We start from the raw sequence: 19,172 nt of genomic DNA, 5'->3' as shown, positions 1-19,172 counted from the left end.
ATCAATCATGCTGACTGCACATGTCCCTCAAACCCTAAATGACAGGTGTGGTGCTTTTTTTCCTGGCTTTTCTCTCCTTTTCTCCTGGCGTGTTTACTGCTTGTTTAAAAAGAATAAACTGCTCCAGGCATCTATTAACAGTCACCTCGGGCCACTGCAGGCCCGTTATTTTCATTACTAATGGAGCAAGAGGAAAATATGTGCACAAAAGCATCTTCTGACCACAAATGTGACTGTGCTATAGAGAATTATGGCTACCTAGTCCTGACCTCCAACTCCCTTAAGATATCTGTCTGAGCAGAAAGCTAGGACTACCAGCATACTCAAAGAAACACTGATGTAAAAAGAGGGACAGGATCAGGACTGGGGGGTCACGATAGCCAACACTCTGTCTGATCCACCAGCAGAGAGAACTGCGCACATGTGGGAGGTTTGCAAAAGCAGATGTGATGCCCTCCTATGATCAGAGTGGAAAAAATCTGACCTATTTCCTGAAGTATTCTTAAACTTATGGTTCCTAAATAATTCTCTCAAAAAATAAAAAAGGAGACCTATGTTTAAGAATGTCATACCAAGGGGAAAATTTTTAAACCTAGCCAGAATGTTAAAGAGCATATAAGGAATTATAAGTAATTCAGAATGGGGCAAAACAAATCAATTTTGAGAATTACATTTTCTTCATTTTGTATTCTCTACCTCTACTGTAAATATTAACATTGTTAAAAACCTTACTACTATTCAACATTTAGCAATGACATTTCAAATGTGTCACCTAAAAATGCGTTTATTTTTATCATTCATTATATGACCCACACTAATTTTCTGAAGTTAAATGCCATACCTTTTCTTGAATATAATACACCATTTCTGGGAAAGAAGGCATCTGCTTAGAAGCATTTTCTTTTCTGTTTCTACCAGGAAGGCATCTTAATACTCGCTGTGCCTCTCCATGAACTTCTTCTCGTCTTTCAGAAAGACAAATAAAAATAAAAAATTAATTGCAATAATGGCAAAATGATCGTTTGATGATTAAGAACAGCAATTTTATTTGACAGCTGGGATTCTGAGAAAATGTCTTAAATACGTTCTTGGCTATCTAAGAAAAAAGTCATAAAATACACTGCAAGAAATTACTTCTCTTTGGAAATATCTTGAGATTTGAACAGTTATGTGGCTTGCCCAGAAATAAACAAGATAGGGTATAACTACAGGTCTCTATCATATCAAGGGCCATATTTTTAACTCTTTAATAAATTGCTTCTAAATTCCATAGACCAACATTAAAAACAATATAAATTTTAGTAATTTTCAAATAATTTTAAATGAACCCAAATTCAAATTAACACCTTTTGAAACTTACGGATCTCCTGCAGCTAGTAAGAGCAAATATCTGGACGGTATATGATCTGAGGGAAACACCGTGCTAGCAAATTTCACAGCCACCTGTCGAACTTGAACTTCAGGCTATTTGACACATGAATTCATGTACACACAAACACATACGGATTTTAAAAAAAGAAGAAGAACTCAATTAGCAACAATTCATTCCAGTCAAGATAAGTCATCTTAATTGTAAACAATCAAAATTAAAACTGCTATTTTAGGAAGTATGTCTAAATAAATAAAGACAAATCATGTGTTGAAAATCTTTAATCAAGTTGTTTAGAAGCTTTGGAAAGTGACATCACTTAAAAAGTACTTTTATGATCTAAAAGGACCCTCCAAGTAAAGCAGGAAGACCCACCAAGACCATACATAGCCAGAGAATCTCTCTGTACGTGCACATCCTCAGCCCAACTTTGGGACCAAGGTCACTGCAGTTTCTGGCCATCACCCCTGCTTCCCCAATTCTCAAACTGTTAGTCACATGAATGAAATTAAGACATTCTGCAGCGAACACAAACAGAGGTTACTTGGAATCTCTACAAATTTGGAGCAAAAAATGTCCAAATTTTTCAGATTAGCTCTAGTTAAAACAGACTCCAAAGCAGTTTCAACTACGTAAACATATTCAATGAACTTAAACAGATTAAGTATCTATGAATGCAAAGTTCAACCGGAGAAGCAGTTGAAGAATCTTTATTCTGAAAAGCCTTATTCTCATGCACTTCCCCCCCCCCCCCCCCCCCCCCCCCCGGGTCCTTCTCTTAGTCACAAACCTAACATCGTGAGAGGAGAGCGATAGTAAGAAACAGATACGGTCCTACATTCAGGTCTATCTTGCTCTTTATCATTCCTTGAGCTACAATAAACAGCAATGATATTAAGGACTAGTTCGTATGATTTAGCCTACAGTCTGGTTGCTTTCAGTGTAGTCTAAGAATATAAATTAGCTTTGCTGTAGTAATACTGTTACATGATTTTATCCGTGTAGGTACAACCAGCACCCACATGCATTATACAAGCATCATGCATCCTTGTAAGGTTACCTAGGGAAAGTCTTAAGTATTCTAATGAGTTTCCAAAAAGCCTGCACTTCTTTGTCCACAATATATGACTATGAACCATGTACAAGAGCATCTGACAATGGAACTCTACATAAATACAGTAATTTTCTTAAGTGTATATAATAATCCTGTCATATTTCAATAGAAACCAGATACCTTTCTGAACCTTCAGTAATTCCCTCGATATGAATATATTAAATATGCCAGCCACATTTCACTAGGACACAACATATTAATCACACTAAGACTTTTTGACATCATTCCCTCTTCTAATCTCCCTTTCTACTCCTAGAAATGGAGGACAAAGAACTGACCACAGCAAATACATATTATTTTTTATTGTATAATATATATTGCATATACATATTGCATGTACATATTGAGTACATATAGATAACTCAAAATTCTCTACAAACAACCATGACAGCCAAATAAAGTCTAGAAGGAAGAAGAGTATGTGTGATGGTACTGGCTTACTTCCTACACACTCATTATAATGTATAAAATTTGTCTTTCTCTCCTGCTTAGCCAGTGGACTGTAGGGTTCAACTACCAGGTAAGACAAAAGACTTCCAACTTGGGAAAACACAACATTAAGAACAGTTTCCCAACATGAAAGGCTTTAAACATAAAGCCTCTGTGAATATCACCACTCCCTCTTCCCTAAAATCATATTCCCATCACAAAGTATCAAAAATCAACCATAGGGGCGCCTGGGTAGCTCAGTCAATCAAGCGCCAACTTAGGCTCAGGTTGTGATCTCACAGTTCATGAGTTTAAGCCCCATGTCAGGCTCTGTGCTGACAGCTCAAAGCCTGGAGCCTGCTCCCCATCCTATGTCTCCTCTCTCTACCCCTACCCCACTCACGCTCTGTCTCTCTCTCTCTCTCTCTCTCAAAAATAAAATAGACATTAAAAAAAATTTTTTTAATAAAAAAAATCAATCATAAAGCACAGCCCAAATGAAAGCAAATATTCTTCTTACTAGTCAAGATAGTTAAGGAGAAAAGCAATTCAAATTTTGTTCTTAAAAATGTAAAATGTCTATATTGCCAACCTCTCCAGTTCACATAGCTGGACCTACCTTTATTAAGTATGAAGCCACAAGTGCCTCCATGAGAGTTCGCTGTGCTCCCTCCAAAGTACTATAAGCTCCAACCATCATAGATAACGCTTCTTGAATAGCAAGCCGAGTCTCAGGCTCTTCCTATAAGTATGATAAAAATAGCATTTCCCTCCTGTCAGGTGTCCAGGTCAGCATCCAAATGGAAAGCATAAACTTGCCAGGTGTTTCCCTACCTTACACAGGGCTTCAAAAAGCTGCTGCACAAGAGCTATATCCTTAGTGAATAAATGGGGCATTCGACTGTAAGAGAATATAAGACCATTGTTATGATCATACATTTCCACAAGGTTGAAAGAAAATGCAACTAAATGAAAATTTTCTTGAATTGCATTTTCATCTCTGAACACAATGTCAGCATCATTAGATTACCTCCCCCAAAGAGCCAAATACTTTTTAAAGCGAATATTTAATTCTTCAGCTGTCTAATCCAAGTAACCATGATTTAAATACATACTGTCCAGATATTCCCTTTACAATATTCCACGCATTCAGTTAGCATTTCTGATTTTAATAGGAAAAAAACACAATTAAGACTAAACTGCTATTTAAACTAAAGGCTATTGGACAAGTGCGGTATCGGGGGATCTAGGGTGGCTTTTTTCTGAGCCCCAAAGATCCTTTCCCTGCACAGTACAGAAGAGCAAGACCCAATCTACACGGGCCAGTACAAAACCTGTACCATGGACAGAAGCACCATATGGTGCTACTGAGGGTGCTGTACCTCTATCTCCCTGCTTTGAAATATAGTGAAGGAAGAGGAAACCAGGAGGAAGTAGAAAAAGGAAATCATACTAAGCAGGAAAAAAAAAAAAAATCCACCTTTGGAAACAGGGCCACCCAGAATCATTAATATAGCACTATCAGAAAAGAGAGTCAAAGAGATAAACCTTGATGACTGGGATTATAAAGACTGGTAATAAAGAAGCCACAAGAACACTTAAGATCAAACAAATGTCTCCAGGGTGCAAGAAAAAGTAACCCATCATGACACAATCCAGTTCAAAATATCATTTCAAGACTACCATTTAATATGGAAACATACCTTCAAATGTAAATTGAAACATCTCACATCATTTTCCTACTACAAGGAAAACATTTCTAAACAACCTATGGCTTAAATACATTTCCTTTCAAAATCAGAAAAAAAATTATTCTCCATCTATTATTAAATGCCACATAATTTCTCTTAGTTTACCAACAGGATATCTCTCACTGAAGAAGAGTTTACTCACCTGGAGAGTTTTCCAACAGCTGAATATGCCATTGACAGTAGCTTAGGGTCCTTGAAATTAAGAAAAAAAAAAAGAACAAAAAACAGACAAAACAAAAAATACAGTAAACAGCAAAACATTTTTGCTGCAATTACATGCATTATTTTACTCCTTGTTAAACCTGGTCTTACTCTGCCTAACTACAAGATATTAACATCTGAACAAAACAAACCAACAAAAAAATCCGAACCCAGAATCATCACACTACTAAAAGGAAAAGGGAAAACAAAAATGAAACTTTGCATCCCCAACTCTCTCCAAAAGGAAATGCAGATGTCATAAATGAAAGGGTTCTCTTAGTTGTGCTAAGTTCAGGGTATTTGCAACACTATGTAACCTGCAAACACCAAAATTCACCTTCAACACACTGGGAAAACAGCTGAACTTAGCAGAAAATTCACCACTGGTCACACACTAGGGTCCTCCATCTCTAACCCAAAACTGTGATAAGCTAAGCGAAGAACAATTACCTACAAGTCGGCATGATAACAAACAGCTTCCTCTCATATCTTCCATTATAAAAAATTAAAGGGATCACAGTCATCAAGAGAGTGAGGTTCCCTCCTCAGACAGACAGAATTTTACATCGTTTTATGAAAGCCAATAGTCTGATGCCTCAAAACAAAGTAACCCCTCTGTGAGCTGAAGTTTATACAATTAGCATAGGGCTCACTCTTCTGCACCTAAATGGACACTCTTAAGGAGTCATCTGTTGGGAAGACAGGCAGGTGTCATCTCCAAGTACAGGGATCGGGGCCCTGTGGTTTTACCTGGCCTCTCTAATCTACTTTTTTTTTTTTTTTTTACATTTTTTTTTTTTAACGTTTTATTTATTTTTGAGACAGAGAGAGACAGAGCGTGAACGGGGGAGGGGCAGAGAGAGAGGGAGACACAGAATCGGAAGCAGGCTCCAGGCTCTGAGCCATCAGCCCAGAGCCCGACGCGGGGCTCGAACTCACAGACCGCGAGATCGTGACCTGAGCTGAAGTCGGACGCTTAACCGACTGAGCCACTTAGGCGCCCCTCTAATCTACTTTTAAATATACAAATTCTCCCCTAAAAACCCAAAAGCACTTTTATTTCTACCGACCATCCCAAGCATCTGACTATCCATGCCATAAAAATAACCTGGAAGGTTCCTTAGGCCTCAAAAACCACACAAATACTATTCAATAAAAGACAGGAGAGCCAAGCCCCCAAAACACAACTGCACACCAAAGAATGGCTTTTCACTAATAATACCTGTTAATGTGCATTCAGTGCGCCGATAATGGTGTGTGATCTCCTTTAATCTTCACAATAATCCAATGAAGAGGTATTATTTTTCCAATCAAGAGCAGAGCTCCAAAGATTTTCAGCCACTCATCAAAGGACAAAACTAGGATTCAAACTCAATTCTAACTCCAAATGCCAGGATCTTAGTGACTATACCACTGCAAACATGCATTTGTGTGTAGCTCAGACTTAGGAAAATAACGCTAACTGGAGTTCTTAAATCTTACTTTATTTAGCAAATTCACCCGAACTAATGAAGACGGCATGGCACGAGGGACACAGCCAGGACAAACAGGATTCAAAACACTTGGTTTCAAGGAAGCCTCATCTCACTGAGGTTAAGGAATCAAAAACTTACTGAATGCATGTTGTTACAGAATTGTGAATAGGTAAAAGCTCAGCACTTAAGAATTAACACTATTTCTGAATCTAAGCAAATCCAAATAAACATTCACATGAAAACAAATCATAAAATAAAATTTAATTCTTTCCATTCCATTTTTGCATAGTGCCTAAAAGCAGAATAAAGTGCAAATGCTTTAAAAAAGATAAGACCTCTCAAAATTCGTATCAATTTTTTTAACACTTAGTTCCAAAAAAAAAAAAAAAAAAAAAAAAGCAAAAGGTGGCAGCAATTTCTGAAATTTGTACCACTTCAAGTAAAAATGCTAGAAATGATGGAACAGCAAACTGTAACTAACTAAACCAACATGTAGACCAGAAAGGTGGATAACATTCTAAAATAGAAGCTGTTAACAATATGTAAAAGACAAGTCACTTACTTCTTTATATTCATTGATTAGCTTGGTCAGGCCATTCAAAAGCATTGGACCTAGGGGCTTAATCTTGATTTCTGGACAACTTTAAAAAAAATAGCACACATACACAAAGCAAGATAAAAATCTCGTTATTATTTATCTTTTCAGATGATTACTTCAAATAATGAGACACAACTGAAATAAATTAAAATAATCTATTGAAACCTACAATTTTTTTTTTTTTTTTTAAGATGAGCAAACATGGATTTCTTTCTGGATAGGAAAGAAATACTTGAAACATCTGATCATTCCAAAGCTTGAAATCTTACAAATAGTTGAAAAAACTTACGTTATACAAATGTGATGCACAAACTGCAAGGATAACGTTCTCAATTTTGAATTTGTATTTGTACCAAAAAGTCCGTCATACACCACCTACAAGAAAGGGACAATGACAATACCAATTAATAGCAGCAATTTACTATTTTCAAATATTAGGCTTCAACAGCAGATCTTGTGCACCACCCCTCATTCTTCAAAATTAATGATTATAATCATTTTAGCTGACCACCGTAGGAAGCCAGCCAATCAGTGGCTCCAGTCAGTAGTCCATGAAGTACAAACACAAAGGTTGACCTTACAAGTCTGCAAAACTTGTGGCTCTACCACCAGAAAGCAACAACTCACAGCAGGCCCCCTCTCTGCCACTCTGTACCACACAGGGGACACTATCAGATAAAACCACTTTGGGTGTATTAAGTTCCTCAATTACATGCAGTCATTCTGAACAGATTATATAAAAACTTCACAGAAAACACCAAGATTAAAGCATTCTACAAGCGGACAGTCGGGACATAGGTGCTCCATGTATTGTGTAGTCATGTCTAGGTGGCAAAAGAGCACACAGTACATGAGTTTTGTGCAGCATCCAGAAGGCTCAAAGAAATCTAAATTTCCCAAATTTCTACTTTTTATGGGATAGTCTTACACTTAAAAAAAAAATCTCCTTACACTGGTTCCTAAAACTACTAGTAGTATTCTGATCTTACTTAACAACGACATGTGACTGAACACAGAACAGGACTGAGCCTCTAATGGGTAACCGACACTATGTAAGGTGTTGCGAGATACAAAGAGGGCAGCATCGCTCCCGAGGCACTCGATCGTGTTGAGGGGTCAAAATGTACATACATTAAAAATGATATAGGACAATATATAATCACATGCTACTTTTTTGGAAAAGACTTTTAGAAAATTTATCTGATAATGCTATATTATATAGAGTAATATGGTAAAATGAAAGAAGCAAAAGGAATAATCAACACTAATGTTTTGTCAGAAAAATAAAATTCATGGTGCTTACATTATATGCAAAGAATTATGCTACGTTCAAAATCAAGATGAGGTAAGATGACTAATTAAAGGCACTGGTATCAGGAAAGAAGAGGCTCATCTAAATGATACCTTGAAGGATTCTATGACTGAAAGGTGGAGGGGGTGGGCAGGGCCAATTATGTAGAACAGTAATATGCAATCATTAAAAACAGGAATATAACAAAGAATGTGTGCGATGAACAAGGAGTTTGTCTTTGAATACACAAAGTTTCGGCTAGATTTATTTTGAAAACACTAAATAACTACAAATAAATTATACGCCTACAGGATATCTATGAATACTCTGTCACAAAATTCTAGCTGCTTATTATGTAACATAGTGTTACTACAACCAAATATTCTGAACCAAAATTATCAAGACACTGTCTGGGAAACAGTGCTTGGGAATACCAATTATAAAACACCAATCATGAAAAAGAAATGTAAGAAGCTCCATGATAATTTTATGTTTAAGGAGACACAAAACAATACTTTAAAGTTACTCAAATCTTAGAGTGCCAGATATGGAGAATACAAGTTTTATCATCTAAGAGGAGGAAGCAGCCACTGATACAAAATAGGCTTTAAGAGGGAGAGATGCTAAGAAGTCTATGTCCACCATACAGTGAACACGAAGGAGAGTGTTCTCATTCTGGGACTGAAAGAGAAGGGTGGCAGGAAATGGGAACATTTTTCAGACGGGAGGTAGCACACTGGAGTGCATCCTGAAACATGAGTAGATGTTTACCAAGCTAAAGGGGGAAGAGGAGCTCTGCCAGGTAAAGGGAACATTCTGAGCAGAGACAGAGCCATGAAAACAGTATATTTCAAGAGGAACAATTTTTTTGGAGCTTAAGGTACAGGGTAAGGTGGGGGTGGGGGGCAAGAGAGGAGACCGGAAGATAAATAACTGCTAACTTTTCAGCGGTTACTAGGAACCTGATAATTGAATGAGAACTAGTCACTGCTAGTGGGAAAAAAATTTCGGGTGGAAATTTAGGGTGGAATTAGGGTGGAAAAAGAATTTTTTTAGAAAAACAGGAAAAGCTCTGACACTGATTTAAGCTCAAAAGCAAATAACTAATGACAAAATTATACCCAAATCTCTCTATTCCTGAGCTCTGCTGGTCACCATTTGGATAAAAGGTAAGAGCTTTTGCAGAGGGACTCATCCCACATCAAAAGAGAGTATAAGGATTTCCAATGCAGCAAAAGCCCTGGTGGCAACAGAGAAAACAGAATGGCTGTGGGCATGAGGAAGGGAGACAAGATAGGAGATTACTGGAATAACCAAAATAAGAAAGGAGAGTCTCAATTAATACCAGCATTAAATATAGGGAGATAAAGACATTAAGAAGGCAGAATCAAGAGGATTTGGCCATTGTCATCACATGGGCTTCTTTTCCACTTAACTGACTGGTAGAAACTTGTTCACTTAAAAACATTTTTGGAGCACATGAGTGGCTTAGTCAGTTAAGTGTTCAATCTTGATTTCGGCTCAGGTCATGATCTCACGGTTCATGGGTTCAAGCCCTATGTCAGGTTCTGTGCTGACAACGCACGGCCTGCTTGGGATTCTCTCTTTCTCTCAAAATAAATAGGTAAGCTTAAGAAAAGAGAAAAGGAGAAAAGGAGAAAAGGAGAAAAGGAGAAAAGGAGAAAAGGAGAAAAGGAGAGGGAAGGGAAGGGAAGGGAAGGGAAGGGAAGGGAAGGGAAGGGAAGGGAAGGGAAGGGAAGGGAAGGGAAAAGAAGACAGAAAAAGAAGACAAAAAAAACCCACATTTTTGGAGAAGAGCAACTCAGAAAAACATTAGTTTGAAAGGACAGTCACCATACATTTAAGTTGGATGTTAACTATATATAGTACACACTCGACAACAAAAATTTTTTAAATCATTTCTGCAGTTACACTTGAGATAGAAAAAAAAGATGGATTCTCATTAATCTTGTTAATACGTCAATGCATCTCCTAAATATCCATTAATGCATTTCTTTCTCTAATTAAACAGACATAAAAGTTGTAAACAGGCCATTTTTCTCTGGAAAGAACAAATTACCTGAATGTTAGCAGGGAACGTTTCTGCAGCTTGTCTAGAACGAAGGAGATGGGGGACAATCTTCAACTTGACCCTTGTACTGACTGGGTCCCTCTTCAGCTCTGGCTTCAGAACTGCTCCCTGTTCAAAAGATGTTTAATTATAACTCAGCATTTCAAAATTACTGTGTGCTGAAAAAGTCATGAGAGATCATCTAAATCAGTAGTCTCTCAAACTTTTGTTTCAAGATCACTTTACACTCTTACAAACTACTGAACACAAAGAGTTTTTGCTTATATTGGAACACCTATCACCATATGCTACATTAAAAACTAAACTGAGAATTTTTACATATTCACTTAAAATTATATTAATAAACCTATCATATATTTTAATAACATATTTTTTAGAAAATTAACTATATTTTCCCAGACAAAAAACTGTACTGACATAGTTTCATGTTTTTCTATAAATATCTTGACTGTCCACCTTAATAGAAGAGAGTTGGATTCTTTTATCTTCTACATTCAATCTATTGTGGTTATGTTATTTTGGTTAAATTACATTTAAAAAAAAAAACCCCAGTTTCAAAAAAGATACATGGTTGGAAAACTTGGGATGATTTTAGCCTTTTCAGGTAATTGTAGATATTCTTTGATACTATGCCAAAACTTAATAAACAACAGCACCTTAAAGGTTAAAATCTGGATTTGAAACCATTATCACTGAACTTGTGCATATTGTGTCATACTAAATTCCACTGAGCTATAACCTTTTAACACTTCTATAACATCACCGGTCATTTGGAAAATAGTGGCTCACTGAGTTAAGCAAACATCTCATTATAAAGCATTTTTAAAAATCACACGTTAATATCACCACCAGTCTCATCAGAAAAATCTGTAGGTACTAACAAGCAGTCAGGCTCATTGTGATGGGATTCGTTTCCCTAAATTCTAACTTTTGCTTGAAAGTTCAACTTTACCACTGGCAATAAACTATATTAACTGTTCTTGAAGCCTCATTTCTTCATTTTGGAGAACATATCTGCCAAATACCATCTCAATAACCATAGTTGCCCTGTCTACAGGTAAAATAAGTTTTACTGCTTCATCAAAGATATTCTTAAGTAAAGCTGAGTTTTATTCTTTTTTTTTAACCATGAGTGCTGACGATAAAGAGCAGAATAACTACTAGCGCTATTTAGTGACACAGTTCTGGTCTGTGCTAAGACCCCAGCAGTGACACCCATCATTGTTTTAGCACCATCAGTATAAATATCAACATGGTTTAAAAAAAAAAAAAGTCTCCCTATGACCCAACAAGGGTGCATGGACCACATTCTAAACACCACAGATTTAATCCAACCCTTTCATGTTCCACATGAAGAATATGAGCCAAGAAAAGCTCTGTAATTAGCCAAATTCCTACTCCCCAGTACAACATTTATGTGCAGCCACTCAGGACCAGAACCCAGAGTGACAGGGAGGCTCCCAGTTCCCAATTCATTGTTCCTTCTGCTACATGACACTCAATTTAACCTAACTGGAAATGGTATGACTTTTAAAATAACTATTTATGGCTTAAAAAGCAGACAAGCAAACAAACAATAAACCTTGTATGTCTGAATATGGACTTGAGAACACTTTTAAACACAGTGAACCAAACAGAACTTAGGTCATTAAGCAAACGCCTTAATTTGAGGCTTCAGAAGAACCCACCTATTGTTCTAGATTCTAGACCAGAGGTCAACAAACTAGAGCCTATGGCCAAATCTGGCCCACCATCTGTCTTGATATGAGTGAAGAATATGTTTATGTTTTCAAATGATTCTTTAAAAATCAAAAGAATAATATTTTATAATATACGAATATTATATGAAATTTAAACTTCAGTACCCATAAAGATATACTGGCACACAGCCATGCTCCTTCTGTTATGTGCTGCCTATGGCTGCTTCCATGTTAGGGCAAAGTTAAATAGTTGCTGCCTCAGAACCACATGGCCAGCAAAGCCTAAATAATTTACAGAAAACAGGTGTGGATCCCTAATCTACACAGTGTATCATCATTATTTAAGCACAGGAATTGAAACTACCAGATCAAATAAACTAAGTTACCAGAAAATTTTAATCCACCCAGACTAGCATGGCTTAAAATTTCCTCCTATATTTCCTACAGTACAGGTTCGGCTTAAATCAAAATAACTAGGGAGAAAAAATTCAAAAATATGGAGCTCCTATCAACCAAATGTTTTTTATTATGATGTGAGAATAAATCAAAACAACCTACCTCTTTCGTCTTCAGTGGTATATCTCCAAGGTATACCTTGTACATCTTATTAACGATGGCAGGATTATTCCAGTCAATCAAGCTACAGAAGGTTTCAACACAGCTTGTTAAAATTATTTTTCTCCCACTTCAATTATCTCAAAAAACACACAGCCCCAATATTTGTTACCAAAGGAAATGTTAGAAATACACAAATGAACTGGGCAACTGACATTGTAGAAGAAAAGGAAAGGGATTAATTTAGATCAAAATTAGTTTTTAAACAGAAATACATTAAGTATGGGCACCTGGGTGGTTCAGTCGCTTGAGTGTCCAGCTCTGTATTCCAGCTCAGGTCAAGATCCCACAGTTCGTGGGATCGAGCTCCACATCAGGCTTTGTGCGGAGAGCGTGGAACCTGCTTGAGATTCTGTTTCTCCCTTTCTCTCTGCGCCTCCCCGCCCCCCCCGCCCCTCTCAAAAATAAATAAATAAACTGAGGCGCCTGGATGGCTCAGTCAGTTAAGTATCCAACTTTGGCTCAGGTCATGATCTCGCAGTTCATGAGTTTGAGCCCTGTGTCAGGCTCTGTGCTGATGGCTCAGAGCCTGGAGCCTGCTACAGATTCTGTGTCTCCCTGTCTCTCTGCCCCTCCCCTGCTCATGCACTGTCTCTCTCTCTCAAAAATAAACATTAAATAAATAAACTTTAAAAAAATACAGTAAGTCACTTATCCCACCCTGACTCAAAAAATCATTATATCCACAGTCCAATTTGACACCACACAAGAAAAAATGGATTGCATTTCACTCTCAAGGCCAATGCCATGGAGCAGTTCTAACAGAGCAGAGCTAGACTACACTTGTTCAAAGAGCCCTGAGCCAAGCATCTGTTTAACCATTTGGAAATTCAAAAGTGACAAGGAAAGCGACAAAAAAATTTATCCATTAAACCCACACCCTAAGAAGCCCCTCCCATTTCTCTTAAATTGTGTCACTGTGATTCCTAGCCTCCCTCTCTTCCTTATCTATCAGCACATATTTGCAGCTTTATCATCTAATTCTATACAGCAGTCATGCTGCCATTAGTCACTGAGACTTGTTCCTTAGTGAGCTTCACCAGCAGGTGAATTAGAATATAGCGTTGATTGGTGGTGGGCACCTGCCCTCTGCAGCAGCCCCTCCCTGTCATTTTACAAACCTAGCAACACTGCAATCCTGCATTTCACGTATCAGTGAGATTTAACAATACTGTCTTCTGTCTTTTGACACTGGTTCTGCTTCAAGCTATACTGTATCTGTGTAAACACAGTTTACGATGCTGCTTTGATGGTTTTTCTTATCCGCCTCTTCTTTCATAGTTTATCAATCTGCCTCTTCCACTATCCTTGAAGACGGTCCATGATTCTATTTTAGTTATTATTCACCTCCATCTTTCCTCAGCCGATTGCTACTAACTAATCCTCAAGCTCTACCTGTTTCCCTTCTATAAATACGTCAGGTATATTTTGACAAAACACACACATTAGTAAAATGAAGTAAAACTTAACAGTAAAACAAACTAAACACTTTAATAAGGATAATTTTTACTGTATCTTATATTTTCCTTTTGCCATCTTTATAGTTTTAGAAATGTATAAACACATGTTTGATGTGAAAATTCAAAAATGTATAGAAATGTATAATCGGTACCATATCCCTCTCTATTCCCTTTCAGTAGCCACTAATTTTGGTGTATCTTTTCCTAGACTTCTTTTCTATGCATGTAAAATGGGTGGGTGGGTACAGCAGGCAGGTAGGGAAATAAACAGATCAATAGATAGATGGATCACATGGAGAGATACTTCAGGATTTTTCTTTAACAAAATGGGAAAATATCTATATATTGTTCTCAACTTACTTTTTATCTCTTAAAAATCTCATACTATTCTTTCTGAAAAAATGGACACTTGTTTTAATAGACAAAGCCAAAACTAATTAGGATACTTCTAGACCACATTTTTATTTCCAACAATCCAATCCACTACATGGTGTAAAGATTGGGGCCAGTTCAAAAACAATGAGAAGTTTTAAAGAAAGATTTTCTGATACTTCAAAACCAAAAGTCTTTGAAAGGAAAAGGCAGTTACAAGCAGCATGAAGGAATTTCAGACCTGGGGAGGGAATATCAAAGTACAGTTCTGTCCAACTTTCTTATTTACAGAGCCCAAGATCTGGCGAGGTTATGAGAGTCCTCCATACTCAATCAGTGAGAGGCATGACCAGAAGTAACTAACTGCATAAGAATCCGCTCCTCCTATATGCCACCTCCCCTGCCCTGTAGCAGTGAGCTGTTCCCAACCATCACCATACATGCAGCTTACTTACTGAAATGGAACCATATTATCAAAGACACAAAGAAGTTAACTTCCTGATTCTGTAATACCTATTTGTATTGGTTTCTTTAAAAAGGGAAAACTACAATATGCATTCCACTGCCTTTTAGCATGTTATTACATTAAGCATTGAAACAAATTTAATAATTATTCCACAATTTGGTTTTTTCAACCAAGTAACTTCAATTTTTCATGTCATTTTTCAGTCTTCACACATCTCATTTTTTAAATCAGTACACACATTATTTTGTATTCTGCTTTATTCATTTGCCATTCCTTGGGAGCAATTTCCATGTTGCTTTATTACTTTTATAATTATTTCGGCAGATATATAATATTCCATACAGATACACAGAGTTAATTTACTTAACTATTTCCCTATAGCGAAAATAATTTGTTTCCATTTTTCTTACAATTGTAGGAAATGGTATAATGAGCAAATCTATAACATTTTTCTAAATATATTTTTCTTCTTTTGAATGACTCTCTTAGGATAAACTCCCAGAAGATTTACATAAAAGATTATAAATATTTTTATGATTCACTGCATACTTCAAACTGCTTTCCAAAAATTATTTTAGCTTATAATGCCAATCAACAGAATATAAAAATAGCAGTTTCAACAGAAACTAAATGGAGTTTCAACTATTACACAATTTTATTTACCAATGGGTACAAATTGGTGCACCAGTGTTTTATTTTGCAGATTTGATTTCTCATACAAAATATTTCCTATGAGGGGCACCTGAGTGGCTCAGTCAGTTGGGCGTCCAACTTCAGCTAGGGTCATGATCTCACAGTCTGTTCGAGCCCCACAATGGGCTCTGTGCTGGCAGCGCAAAGCCTGAAGCCTGCTTCAGATTCTGTGTCTCCCTCTCTCTCTGCCCCTCCGCCATTCACACTCTGTCTCTATCTCTCTCTCTCAAAAATAAACATTAAAAAAAATTTTTTTTTAATTTTCTATGAGCCTTTTAGTATTTGTATTTCTTCACATGTGAATTAAGATCTATTCAGCACCACTTTTCACAGGACCTGATTTTTACCATATTAATCCTACTATGTACATATCCTTTATTAAAAGCAATCTCAATTGGTTTCACACAAAGGAAGAGTCAAAAATGAGTAATTTCTGGGTTTGGGCATTTTTCTTAACATTAATTATTTTAAGTCAATTTACCTAGCCGCCAAAGGTCTCATTTCTTATGGTAATATTTTTAATCCATTCCAGTTTTAAACTGCATCTCCAAACAGCTTCTCTTCTTTGTCTTATACAGAATCCTGCTCTTGGGCAAACTGTCTTTATTAAAAATTAAGTACATTTCATAATCTCCTAAATCAAAGGTCTCATTACAGAATCCTGAAAGAAGAAATCTGTGCTCAGTGAGCTTTTAGAAATATAGCCTCTTTTCATCTTTTAAAGGTGAAAAGAGATGTAGTTTACCTTTGCTTGCTTTTCAATTCTAGGTCCGCTGCTGTCGCTACACTGTGGCGTGTGTCACTAGAAGCAATCACCAGGTGGAGAACAGCTTCAAGTTCAGGCACCTGCTCAGCTTCTATGAATTTCACTATACCCAATTTGCACTGCAGATAAATGAAGGGAAGGAGAAACAGTGATCAAAGAAACAAAGACCCCCAACCAAAAATACTGTTTAACAGATCAGTATGGTCATATACCAAGGATCAACAGTAACAACAGGAGCAGCTCCTGTTTAGGCTTACATCGTGTCAGGGACTGTATATGATATATATTCACGATTTCATTTAACCCTCACAATCTATGAGATAAGCAATATTATACCCATTTTTCTGATGAGGGAACTGAGGCAAGGCTTAAGAATTTAGACACATAGTAAGTGATGAAAACAAGATTCAAACCCAAGTCTCTCCAACTCGAAGACCATTATGATACACAGCCTTCCTACTTAGGTTACAGTCTCTCTAGAATGATAAAGCCTTGAACTGAAGTCCAAATTTGGAGCCTGCAGGTAAGAGAGTGGAACATTATGAATAAAGTGCTCCATGGATTGTTTTGACATTTCAAAAAGAACTAAACCACATTCCACAGAGTTCCACTCTATTGTTAACATATTCATTCTGTCCTCAATATTCTTACATACTGAAAACAACAGGATTTCAAACACACTCTAATGAAGGCAAGTGAAATTCTAACCAAACACTATTCAATGTAATTGAATGGCTCAAATGAAACACAGACTGAAGAGGGATTCTAATTTGAATTTCATGCAATGTGAAGGAGCTACGAATTTCATAAAAATTCTATTTAGGACACATGTGCCTGAAGAGTAAAACTGTCTTTACCTAAAAGCCAGTTACATAATAGTTATTATGTATATGAATCAAGATTGATAGAGTTTATAATTATTAAATGACAATGGGTTCAATTTAAAAAGATATATAAACAGATCATAAAACGCTTGCCTTCCTTCCCCTTGTTCAACACAACCTACTTGTAATAAGAGCTACAACAGAAAGCACTCAAACACTTAAGCCATAGAAAAATAATTATGGAAATTAACTACACAAAGATATAAACAAAAAAATGTGCAAAGAAAACTGAAAACAATACTAATGCCCATCAATAGGAGACTATAGTTAAAACCTTATGTGGTTTACACATAACTAAACTTTACATAAACATTTAAAAAGATGACTTTTTTAAAAAACCTGATATGCTGTTAAATGAAAAAAGTAAACTACAAACCATATATTATATATAAATGTACAATGTAATATAAAAATGTATTGTGTAAAACTGTAATAGTGTATACACACACACACAAACACACACACACACAGTAGGTTGTAAGAATGACAAACTAGGGGGAACGCCCGGGCGGCTCAGTTGATTAAGTTTCTGACTTGAGACCAGGTCATGATCTCACGGTTCATGGGTTCGAGCCCCGCATTGGGCTCTGTGCTGACAGCTGAGAGCCTGGAACCTGCTTTGAATTCTGTGTCTCCTCCTCTCTCTGCCCCTCCCCAACTCATGCTCTGTCTCTCTCTCTCTCTCTTTCTCTCTCTCTCATGAATAAATGTTTAAAAAAAAAAAATGACAAACTAGGGTGGCAGGATTCCAGGTAATTTGTAATTTGTCTTTATAATGTTCTGTACTGTTTGAATCTTTACATTATCATGACTTCATCATTAGAAAAAATAAAAACCATTTTTATTGAAATAAAAACAAAATTTTATTTCATCTTTGAAATGAAATGATTCACTTCAACACCAAACTATAAAACTGACAAAAAACATAGGCACTTAGAAATTAGCAAATAATTACTGAGACGATATTACAATTTAATGGTAACAACTACTCGCCAGCACTTAGAGCTTTAGCCCTCAGAAAGACCTAGAGTCAAAGCCTAGAGCTAGAAGTGAGACCATGGTACATCTCAAAACCTCAGTTCCTTTTACAGAATGGAACAATTTCTTTACCTCTCTGGGTCGCCGTAAGGATTAAATGAGACAATGTATTCAAAGTGCTCAGCACAGTGCCTGTCACATAGATCACACTCAAAAAAGAGTAGCCTCTACTACTATTTACCTTTCTTTCTTACTTACACCCTGGTTTGAGGAGGGAAAAAAAGATCTATAACACATGAAGAAGTAAATCTACTCAAACATAACCCTCACTGAACAAATCATTCTATAAATCTGTGAGTGGCAGGAATGCCCTGCTTGCCTTTTTCCCTCTCCTGGGGAACACTGTTTTGATCAGTGGTCAGTTACATTCCCACAAAGAAAAAGATCAAATCATTTAGACTGCCATGGAGAGATAAAGGAAGGATTGGAAGACTAACCCATGTTGCTTGAATTCCAAAATAATTACATACTGATCTCATCTGTTCTTCCCTGAGGTGCCTGAGGGCACAGACACAGTGAGGCAACTTGTCTGGAGAGCACCAGTCTTTTTTAAAAGCTGCTCAGAGAACATCTGTGTCCTGTTTAAATCCAGAATAAAATTCTTAATGCCAATTTTTAAATTCCCAGGAAGAAATATAAAAGGGAGTCATGCTTTTCCCCCATATTGTCACATATGAGTATAGGAGTTCTTCAGTTTACACAAAAGGTACAGCCCTAAAAAGCTGAATAACCTGAGATAAATTGTATTTTAACTTCACCAAAATAGCTAGATGATTATTAAACCTATAATTAAAAGCTAAAATGAAAGAAGTGAGACATAGTCTCTAAGGGGGCTGTATTTTACCCCTGAACTATGTA

At 36.7% G+C, this 19,172-nt stretch overlaps 1 protein-coding gene across 4 annotated transcripts in view; it reads right to left on the bottom strand.

Moving 5' to 3' along the window:
• Nucleotides 1-19,172, bottom strand: part of ECPAS (Ecm29 proteasome adaptor and scaffold) — a 106,481-nt gene that overhangs the window by 49,843 nt on the left and 37,466 nt on the right. For all 4 annotated transcript variants that reach the window (XM_027034819.2, XM_027034818.2, XM_027034817.2 and 1 more), the window contains 10 exons: nucleotides 16,372-16,511; nucleotides 12,579-12,660; nucleotides 10,309-10,428; nucleotides 7,227-7,312; nucleotides 6,902-6,980; nucleotides 4,806-4,855; nucleotides 3,747-3,813; nucleotides 3,532-3,654; nucleotides 1,361-1,464; nucleotides 842-965 (listed from right to left, as the gene is read on the bottom strand). In XM_027034819.2, the coding sequence (XP_026890620.1) occupies nucleotides 842-965; nucleotides 1,361-1,464; nucleotides 3,532-3,654; nucleotides 3,747-3,813; nucleotides 4,806-4,855; nucleotides 6,902-6,980; nucleotides 7,227-7,312; nucleotides 10,309-10,428; nucleotides 12,579-12,660; nucleotides 16,372-16,511 (975 nt within the window). The remainder of the gene's footprint in view (nucleotides 1-841; nucleotides 966-1,360; nucleotides 1,465-3,531; nucleotides 3,655-3,746; nucleotides 3,814-4,805; nucleotides 4,856-6,901; nucleotides 6,981-7,226; nucleotides 7,313-10,308; nucleotides 10,429-12,578; nucleotides 12,661-16,371; nucleotides 16,512-19,172) is intronic.

The sequence above is a fragment of the Acinonyx jubatus genome, chromosome D4 (genome assembly GCF_027475565.1).
Source record: "Acinonyx jubatus isolate Ajub_Pintada_27869175 chromosome D4, VMU_Ajub_asm_v1.0, whole genome shotgun sequence".
Lineage (NCBI taxonomy): Eukaryota > Metazoa > Chordata > Mammalia > Carnivora > Felidae > Acinonyx > Acinonyx jubatus.
The sequence above is the reverse complement of the archived record's forward strand: the minus strand, read 5'-3'. Positions and strand labels throughout refer to the sequence as shown.